Below are 10,305 nucleotides of genomic sequence, written 5' to 3'. Positions count from 1 at the left end.
ATTCAAAATAAGCAAAAGTCTTTGTTTTCTGCGACCGGTATTGCTGTTTACTCTCTATTTCTCGGTCTGCTTTCTTCCATTTTCCACCCTCTCTGATTTGATCTTCCCACCTAAACGCCGCTGATCCAAGCATTCTTCGATCTCAGATCCCAATCGGCCGTCCTCCGACGAAACCCCACATTGCATTCTTATTCTCCCTCAGAAGGATCTTAGATCTTCGCCGCATTTCCATCTTCCATGGCTACGATGGAGAGCTTGATCGGTTTAGTCAACCGAATCCAGCGAGCCTGCACTGTCTTGGGAGATCATGGCGGCGAGGGAATGTCCCTCTGGGAAGCTCTTCCATCTGTCGCCGTCGTTGGAGGACAGGTTTGGAATCTCCTAACTTATTTTCTTTTCGATGTGCAATATAGGCTTTGCGTTCGTAGCCATTTTCTGTATCTGATCGGTTTCTGTTCCTGTGGAGATTAGAGTTCCGGTAAATCTTCAGTGCTCGAAAGCGTCGTCGGTAGGGACTTTCTTCCTCGTGGATCCGGTAAATCTCGTACATCTGTTCTCTTTATTTTGTTTGTGTATAAATGATTTGCAATACCTGTTTCGTCTTCTCTCCCTTTTGAGAATCTGCGTGACTTGAGAGGGATGGATAGATGTGTGATGATGTTGGACTTCATTTTACTCATGGTGTACTCTGTAGTCGAGGATCTTCAGTTTAGCTCAGATACGAGGAAGTTAATTTTATTTTCTTGTATTTCATAATTTATTGAGTTGAACTTGTAGGCTCCAGTCATTAAAGTAATTTAGCGATAATTTCTCAGTGAATAATCAAAAGTATGTTGGGGTTCTTTTCAGTCTATCGCTTTAAAACTGAAAATTGTATTGTATCCGTGTCAGTTCCAGAATTGTGCTTGGTTACTGGTAACTGACGAAGAATTGTTCTATTCACCTCTAGTTTATCTTCCATGTTGATAGGCATCGTAACACGAAGACCATTAGTGTTGCAACTTCATAAGACAGAAGAAGGACGATCTGAATATGCAGAGTTTCTACATGCCCCAAAGAAGAAGTTTGCTGATTTTGGTACATTGTGTTTCATTTTCTTCTTCTGACAAGTATTTTCTTTATACATTGATTAATGTACTTATGAAGGCTTTAACTTTTAATGTTTTTCATTCACCAACCCCTTTCTTCAAATATTCCAGCATTCCATTCTGGAGATAAGGTTTGGTATTGTTGCGTATTTTGTGATTTGATTCACGTCCATTATGGAACTAAATTTCCGTTTGATGTTGTAAAAGATTATCGTGGAAGTAAGATCTATGTTTTATGGGCATCTTTATGATTAAATATCAAAATCTTCGTCTAAATTGGATCCACTTGTTCTTATATCAAAAACTTTGAATTCTCTTGCTCACTACTAGTTTGGAAAATTTAATCATGGAGTACATTTTGCACAAGCTAATTGCATAACCATAGAAGAACGAGAAATCTGGCTAAAAGAAGATCCAGTATTACAATTCTTCAGTCTTAAGTGTTTGTAAAATAAATTTTGTAGCTTGCTTCCGTCTAGGATGATAAAGTATTGTCATATGATTGTGGTTATTCTTTAACACATTTTCTTTCTAATTAGTACCATATGACATTCTTTTCCTTCTTCCATAATATTTGAATATGCAGTCAGTTTTACCAATTAAACGTGTCCATTTTTCTCATGTGCAGCTTCCGTGCGTAAAGAAATATCAGATGAGACTGATCGGATAACTGGGAAGTCTAAGCAAATCTCAAACGTTCCAATTCATTTGAGCATATACTCTCCAAATGGTAAAAAAGATGAAATATAATTCTTAAACTATTGAATCAGCAGGTTGAATTATATTGTTCACCAGTGTTTTGTGCTTTAAGTAGATCCTAATACTTTGAAAGCATTTAGAAAATGTTTTACAGTTCAGGGGAAGAAATATTTTTTGTTCTTTAAAGAAGTGTTTCAGCCTCAAACGCACGTAGTAAAATTGAAGCATAAGTTTCTAGTGGTACAAACTGAAATCTGAGATTTGTCATATATACTCTAAGCTTTTGACAAATTCGAATGTTGACACCTAGCTATCTAAATTAACACATAACAGATGATCAATAACTTTGTAAACACCAAGGGTTGGTTGTATCTGTATGTGATTGGCTCTGTTCAACTGTGCCATTAAGCAATGACTCGTTCATATTAAGTTCTTCAATTGCCTCCAATCATTTGGCGTTAAAAATTAATAGGAATATGTGCTGAAATTTGGAATTAAATCAATAGAACATTAAGTTTAGTAACTTCAGATATTTCGAAGACTGTTCTGCTAGAATTGATTTTGTTACTTTGAATTGGTGACTCCTAAAGACTTCTGTAATTACCCTCCCCTTTTTATTGGTCCAAATACTTACAAGTTTCTTCAATTTCTATCCTTTGAATTGGAGGAATTCAGACCTGAAGGCCTTCTATTACCATTTTTTTCGTACTTGGAAAAATTCATGCGAAGCATCTGTAAATAATAAAAAACCTTTTCTTCTCATTTCTACACTCTAACTGGGGTTTAAGTTTTGGGTTTGAGGTCATGGCCGTTTGAGGCTCGAAATGATAGATTATGAGAAGATTCTATATTTGGCACTCAACCCTACATACCCTTGTATTACCTTTGTGTATCTTCATGGCATCTTGTTCTTTTTTGTATTTTCTAAAAGGAAATAATGATTTCAACTTTATCATATTATTATCAAACATCTATTAACCTCTTGTTTCATAAGAATTGTGGGTTCCTGTTTGTAGTCTTCTTTTAATTATTGGCGATGAGTTTCTCCTTATGTGATTATAAAGTGGCATGTCTTTCTTGCAGTTGTAAACTTAACCCTCATAGATCTTCCTGGGTTGACAAAGGTTGCTGTAGGTAATTGTTTGAAATTATCATTATGGATTTTATTTTTCAAAAAGAAAAGATTTTGGTTTACTGTTGGACATTTATTAACTGATATGTTTTGGTTTCCTGCCTTTTACAGAAGGACAACCCGAGTCTATTGTCGAAGATATTGAAAACATGGTTCGCTCTTATGTTGAGAAAGTAAGGACCCTCCAGATCAAGAGGAAAACATTAAATGCATTTCTCTAATGATGTATCATTTTTCTTTTGGCCTTGGAATTAGAAAATGTTTACATTGATGCTATTGACAAATTTTTGGTTTCCGAAAGTTGGGATTTTTTTTTGTAAATGCCTCAAGTGATGATTCCCTCTTTTGGCCATATGCTTCTTTTTGTGGGTTTTTCCTTCCACGTAGTTCTTTCATATTCTAAATAAAAACTGGTTTTCTGTACATATATAGTATCCAAAATTCTGCTAGACGCTTATACTTGCAATTATCTCCTCTGGCTATCCTTGATTGTCTTCTAACTTCTCTTGTAGTTAAAATTATTTCTGCATTTATATTATTCTGTAGAATTTTAAAGATAAAGGAAATCATGGCTTTCGTTATTGTTATAAGCCAAATGGAGGCATTATCTTGGAAAGTTTTTTCATTCTTTTATTAATGCTGTTTTGGTGATTACTATTGGTTCGATGGCGTGCATTTTTCATAGATCGTAAAGAATATTTTTATCTGCTCACGTTAAGAATCTTCGATGAAGCAGTATGCTTGCATTCTTCTGTCTTCTTCTAGCAGTTGTAATTATTATTTTCTTGATTTTTGTAGCCGAACTGCATCATACTAGCGATTTCTCCTGCTAATCAAGATATTGCAACTTCAGATGCTATAAAGCTTGCAAGGGAAGTTGATCCCTCAGGTAGTAATGTTAATTGGGTGCAGTGTTATAGGTTATACGTAGAACTTTGATAAATTGGCTAAGATATCTACTTCTTGTCTCATTTCTTCTTTTAGGTGAAAGAACATTTGGAGTGCTTACAAAACTTGACCTGATGGACAGGGGAACAAATGCTCTGGATGTATGATTCTATTACCTGATATTGTGTATAAATCAACCGTGTAAATCAAATTTTATTAATAACGATATAACAAGAGTAACCATCTTCAGATAATTTGTGAAACTCAAATCTACTTTTGACATTACATATGACGACAGTGATTCAAATTGCAGTAAGATAACAGCATTGATTATTTGTTGATTTTTCTTTCCAATGTATGATTGTTCTAAATTTTTGTCCTACTAATGACTTGTGGATTTGTTACCATGCTTTACCAGGCAGTAAAAAAGTGTTAAAACCTAAAAGTTTTTCTTATGAATGTTGAAGGTTCTTGAAGGAAGAGCATATAGGTTGCAGCATCCATGGGTTGGGATTGTTAATCGTTCACAAGCTGATATCAATAAGAATGTGGACATGATTATTGCTCGTAAAAAGGAGCGTGAATATTTTGAAACGAGCCCCGAGTATGGACATCTAGCCCATAAGATGGGCTCAGAATATCTTGCCAAACTTTTGTCTCAGGTCTTTGTTCCCATTTTTATTTCCATCTTGTTATTTTAACCCTACTTATATTTTAGTTTTCACAATTAGGAATGTCCTTGCAGTTTGGTGCAGCTTCTTGTGTTTTCATATGTTATGTTCTTCTTTTCAGCACTTGGAGAGGGTTATCAGGCAGCGGATACCAAGCATCATTGCCTTGATAAATAAGACGATTGACGAACTAAATGCTGAGTTGGACCGGATTGGTAGACCTATAGCAGTAGACTCAGGGGTAATGCACTAGCCACTGTGAATACCGTATTCCAAATTACCAATAAAATTATCACTACCCTGCATTCATTTTCTCTTATGCAGGCACAACTGTACACTATTTTAGAAATGTGTCGAGCATTTGACCGTGTATTCAAGGAACATCTGGATGGAGGGTAATGTTGTGAATTGTTTTTAGCATTTCCAAACTGTAGTGGAGCATCTTATGTCAAAGAAACTCCTTAATACTATAATGTTATGCAGATAAGTAGCTTTCTTTTTAGTCTGAACCAAAGTCGCAATACAGTGAATATTTCTTGAGGATAATAAAGAACTATGCTGGTGAAGTTCCATCCCCAGCATAAATTTATGCTAGAGAAAGTATCAATTTGTGAAGTTCCTCTTCAGGAATATTCCCTCTTGGTTTCCTAACATTTTCATCACATTGGAGGCTTCAATATTTGGTTTCCTGAAATTTTCACCATAATAGGGGCATAGTTCAATGAAAAGTTTCGTTCTTGTTCAAAAAATGCACATTTGTTTTGTTCTCTTGGACGCATTATTTAAAGGACCATAATTCTACTGTTTATGAGTTTGAAAAATACCTTCCTTTCATACACACCTACAGATGCTATTTTATAACTTCATTTTGAGAAAAATACTTTTTTAGTCCCTAAGTTTTGAGTATAGTTTCCATTTGGTCCTTAAGTTTCAAAATGTTACATTATTGCACATGACTTTTGAGTTTAGTTTCAGTTTGGTCTCTTGATTTCAAATGGTTACATTTTTACTCTTGAGTTAGGTTTTTTATCTGCTCTCTTTGTCGGCTTTTGAGCTGACAATGAGAAATCATGTTTGTCGTGGGAAATAAAAAGGAAAAATGAAAAGACTACTTTGTGACCAACACGAGAAAGCTTTGAAGTTATTAAAATATAATCCATGCTGGATCGACAGTGACTTCTTTCTCCAATAGGCAGCTTAACTTCTTTTTTCCAATTGCTAATGATATTTACATGGTTTATCATGAATGTATGCTGCAGGCGGCCTGGTGGAGATAGAATATATGGAGTCTTCGACCATCAGCTACCTGCTGCCCTGAAGAAACTACCATTTGATCGTCATCTTTCTTTAAAAAATGTCCAAAAAGTTGTGAGTGAAGCTGATGGCTACCAGCCTCATTTAATTGCTCCAGAACAAGGGTACAGAAGGCTTATTGATAGTTCAATCAGCTATTTCAAGGGTCCGGCTGAAGCTTCCGTTGATGCTGTAATATTCTTATTCAATCCCTATCCAATAACCGTTTATGATATTATCATGCTTATGTTATTAAATTCAACCTAAATTTTTAGGATATGTTTGTTTTCTTTTAATATGAAAAAGAGCATCGATGTCATTTCATGAATAGTTCAAGTATAGATTCCTTTTGGGCTTCAATTGTGGCATGCGGTTAGTGTATTTTCTTTCAACATATGGAGTGAATAATAGTCGGTAAGGTAAACTTAAAAATGGTTATGATTTCTGGAAGAGATTAAGGAGTAAACTTGATCTAAATCTAGAAACAATTTAGGATTTTGTTTGGTTGGTTGGTTGGAATTGTATTATCGTAGGCCGTATTAGCTTGGCAGCTCAATATCTAAAACTCCCCACCAAGTATGTCTGGCTAGATATAAAAGAAAAAAAAAGTTATATGTAGCGGATATTTTTTTTCAGATTCTCTTCTAATCTAAAGAAGGTTGATGTTGGAAACCATGCATTCTATAGATAGACTACGAAGATGCATTCTAGTGGAGTGCACTATGTATTCCCGTTATTAAATCAATTTGTAGTGTTTGCTCCTTCTGTAAAAAGAATATTTTTCCAGGTTTCCTAGTTTGTTTCATGATCAAAGCAGCTAATTGTCTTCTACTTGTATGCAGGTGCATTTTGTATTGAAGGAACTTGTTCGGAAATCTATCGCTGAAACAGAGGTATAAAGCTTTAATCAAACACATATTCTTGAATAGGGTTTAGGGATACCTTATAATCAAACATGTGATCTCGAATAGGGTTTAGACAAATTCTTTTTGGCTTCACCATATGATAAATAACAGAAGTTCCTTGTTATATTAGAATAAGGAGCTTGCTTAAGTTGCTCTACAGGATAAAGATATAGATTTTGTTTATATGAGTTGTAAACTTAGTTCTGCCTTTCTTCTGACACCAAAAATGAACATGGAAATTCTGACTGATTATGAAAAGTGCTTTGCAAAGAGGATCCTATTTCTCTAACTGGCACAAATAATGGATGAGTAGTTACAAAAATGTTTAGTCACAACACTTGAAGAGGATGATACAAAACTTGTGAATTCCAAAAGAACAAGGTTCCTCTATAGATTGCTAAAAACATTTTTCCCGAGGTGAGAACATGGAAGATAATAATCACCCGTAGACTTTTTGCCAATTTCTAGAAACTGTAGCCACTTAAGATTTTGAATAAAATATTTGAACTCCTTGTAGCTAACTTATTACTGATAGTTTAAGATGGCATGAAACTTCATAAAAACCAAAATTAAAGGACAAAAAAAACTGAGTTTTACCAATCATTGATAAGAGTGCACTTTTATCTATCCACTTAAATGATAGCAAATAAATATGGAAGTACAATTAATATTTAAGGACTACTAAAGATGCGACATCAAACAGTAGGCAAGAAATTTAATTTATTTGTGTAAAGCTAAATACTTTTGTCACGATATATCTATTTCTACACGGTAATGTCCCGTCTTCGTAGGTGGGAGAATTTTTGGAATTTCACATTTAGTAATACAATACGTGGGAGAAATGTATTCTAATTTACGGGCTTACTTTTGCTTCACACTAATTTCAGGAATTGAAAAGATTTCCGACACTTCAATCTGACATTGCAGCAGCTGCAACAGAGGCATTGGAGAGATTCCGTGATGAAAGTCGAAAAACAGTTCTACGGTTGGTTGATATGGAGTCTAGCTATCTTACAGTAGAATTTTTCCGGAAGCTGCATACGGAATCAGACAAAGTTCCTAATCCCAATGCAGCAGCCCAAAACGCAGACCGTTACACTGATAATCATTTTAGAAGGATCGGTATGATTTTTGCTTGCTGATATGTGCATAAACATTATTTGACACTCAATATTGTGTTATATAGATTCACACGCTCATGCACATATGGATGGAAGTATACATATTCACTAAGCATAACACTAAAGCCTGTTGTCAATAAAGTAAACTGAAGCACCAAACCACCATAATCACCGAGTTTGTCGATTGTTTTAGGCTCAAATGTGAGTTCATACATCGGGATGGTTTGTGAGACTCTGAAAAATTCAATTCCAAAGGCTGTCGTGTACTGTCAAGTTCGAGAGGCCAAGAGATCTCTACTGAACCACTTTTATGTTCAAGTTGGAAAAAGGGAGGTAAGCTTTCTGAAAGAATGCAAGTTATTTTTTCCTGGTTTGCATACTAATTTTCCCTGAGAAGAAGGCAGCCTTTTGTTGGTCCATAGTTGATACATACTTTGAAAACATAAGGTTTTCACGTAAATAAACTGAAAGAAAATAATTTTGTTGTTGTATTGAAGAGTTTAGTTTAATGTAATAATACCATTCCTGCCAATGCAATAATACCATTGCAGAAGGAACGACTTGGTGCCATGTTGGACGAAGATCCAGCACTGATGGAGAGAAGAACGACCATTGCTAAAAGGCTTGAGCTTTACAAGTCAGCTCGAGACGAAATCGACTCTGTTGCGTGGAAATGAGGGTCTCATCTTTTCAAGATTTGAGTAGCTTGATTTTTGTTTATCACACGTAACTCTTTGCCAGGATGGATCTCAATCTCATTGTGGAAAAACTAATTGCAGATTCTGTTTTGCAATGCCTTTCCGCCTTGGCAACATATAGGTAAGAAAGGGAAATGATGGAAGTATGAATTAACTGCTAGCATGCGATCGACAACGCACAATTGTCATTGATCTTTTCCATATTCATTTTTTTTTTTTTTTTTTTGAAAGGCTTCTCCATTCATTTCATATATATGGGCATTGTGTACAATAAACAGTTACGATATATTTGATATTTTTTTGCATCGAAGTTATGAGTTATATGGCCTGACCTACTCGTAGTTTATAAAGCACTCTTTCCAAACCATGGGAACTGAGGTATTCCACTATGACTTCATAGACTTTTCTCCAGTAGGTCGAGGGTTTGAAGGTTCTCCACCCCTCGAATGTTCCAACAAAGTATTTTGATGGCGTCTGGTACAACCATTGAAGTAACTTTTGCATTGTTTATTTATATGGTCTTCTTCCATGACATCCAACCCATGTGGGGTTTTTTTTTTTTGCCTAACATACAATGATTTCATGTTCCTTTTTGAGACCTTCAACTACTCCTTGTTTGGCGTGCCTTTTCCAATATTTAACATTCTAACCTTTGTTGTTTAGGTTCGTCTCTAAATGGCTTCTTAATTCTATTCCTTAATCTCTTTAGTGCTCCCCATTTTATTGTTCCATAATGTGCCTTTTCCCTGAATTTTAGGCAAAATCACTACTTCTACGCCTCATTTTTCTTTCATCCATTAAAAACTCACTCTCTTTAACGTCTACAATATTTTTTCCAACCTTTATGATGTTACATTCCCTTTCCTTCCCATCCAACTTTGCGATAACATCATGCTTTTTGTTGGAATGAAAGTTTCTTGTTGGAATGAAAGTTTCATTTAAGGAGCATTAGATTTTTAATTATTTAAAGTATAATGATCCTAGATTTTTGCTAACTTAAAAGTTGCTATCATCCTCGTATCATAGTCTTCGTAAATAAACATTTAAAACATCTTCGTAAAATAATGTCATAAGCTTATATGTTTCAAAAAAGATCTTTAAAACAAGATAAGCGGAACATTAAATAAAACAAAGTAAATATTAAAATTGACAACGCCATATACTAACCTTTAAGTCTAAGAATTTAAATAAAACTACCTTGCGAGCTATGGTCTTTATTTTGCAAACATATGCAACTTATGATTAGGGACCTATCTTTAAAACCATCAAAGAGGTAACCTCCCGTCCGAACAAAATTGAATATGTAATACTTCTCTACCCATGACCCACATGTGTGAGTGTGAGCCTATCAGGCGATTTGCACCCCCCAGAGCCCATCATGTAATACTTCTCTACACATGACCCACACGTGTGAGTGTGAGCCTATCAGGCAGTTTGCACCCCCCCTGAGCCCATCATGTAATACTTCTCTACACATGACCTACACGTGTGAGTGTGAGCCTATCGGGCAATTTGCACCCCCCTTGGCCCATCATAGTCAAGCTAGTTGTCTGTACCCTTACTTACGTCCGGAGGTCAACAAACCCTAGAATATCATGCAAGGCATAATGATGATGATCATCATCATAGTATACACGTTCGTACTCATCATCATAAATGGAGAAGTAACCCGATGTAAATGAACACATAATATGCATGAAGTCCCTGTAGTTTTCATTTTAAATTATTCTTATGACACAACCCTATACATCATTCACGTATTACCTAACATGCATTAGTCTTCACACATCCATCATCATTAACATCATTT

At 35.3% G+C, this 10,305-nt stretch overlaps 1 protein-coding gene across 1 annotated transcript; it reads left to right on the top strand.

Moving 5' to 3' along the window:
- The first annotated feature begins 2 nt into the window (after positions 1-2).
- On the top strand, positions 3-8,805 carry LOC111463398 (dynamin-related protein 1C). Its single transcript, XM_023107331.1, has 16 exons — positions 3-369; positions 472-535; positions 970-1,077; positions 1,717-1,818; positions 2,871-2,921; positions 3,031-3,092; positions 3,718-3,808; positions 3,904-3,968; positions 4,275-4,469; positions 4,600-4,719; positions 4,803-4,873; positions 5,738-5,963; positions 6,614-6,664; positions 7,564-7,798; positions 7,991-8,130; positions 8,349-8,805. Exons 1-16 carry the CDS (start codon positions 238-240, stop codon positions 8,472-8,474), a joined length of 1,839 nt encoding a protein of 612 aa, XP_022963099.1. The 5' UTR covers positions 3-237; the 3' UTR covers positions 8,475-8,805.
- Positions 8,806-10,305: the final 1,500 nt, after the last annotated feature.

The sequence above is a fragment of the Cucurbita moschata genome, unplaced genomic scaffold (assembly GCF_002738365.1).
Source record: "Cucurbita moschata cultivar Rifu unplaced genomic scaffold, Cmos_1.0 Cmo_Scf00002, whole genome shotgun sequence".
Lineage (NCBI taxonomy): Eukaryota > Viridiplantae > Streptophyta > Magnoliopsida > Cucurbitales > Cucurbitaceae > Cucurbita > Cucurbita moschata.
The sequence above is the reverse complement of the archived record's forward strand: the minus strand, read 5'-3'. Positions and strand labels throughout refer to the sequence as shown.

Excerpts from the sequence above, each read along its gene's own strand:
- LOC111463398 (XM_023107331.1), top strand. The coding sequence starts at position 238 with ATGGCTACGATGGAGAGCTTGATCGGTTTAGTCAACCGAATCCAGCGA. Across the intron at positions 536-969 it reads CTTTCTTCCTCGTGGATCCG|GCATCGTAACACGAAGACCA; the intron begins GTAAATCTCGTA and ends CCATGTTGATAG. Across the intron at positions 7,799-7,990 it reads TAATCATTTTAGAAGGATCG|GCTCAAATGTGAGTTCATAC; the intron begins GTATGATTTTTG and ends CGATTGTTTTAG.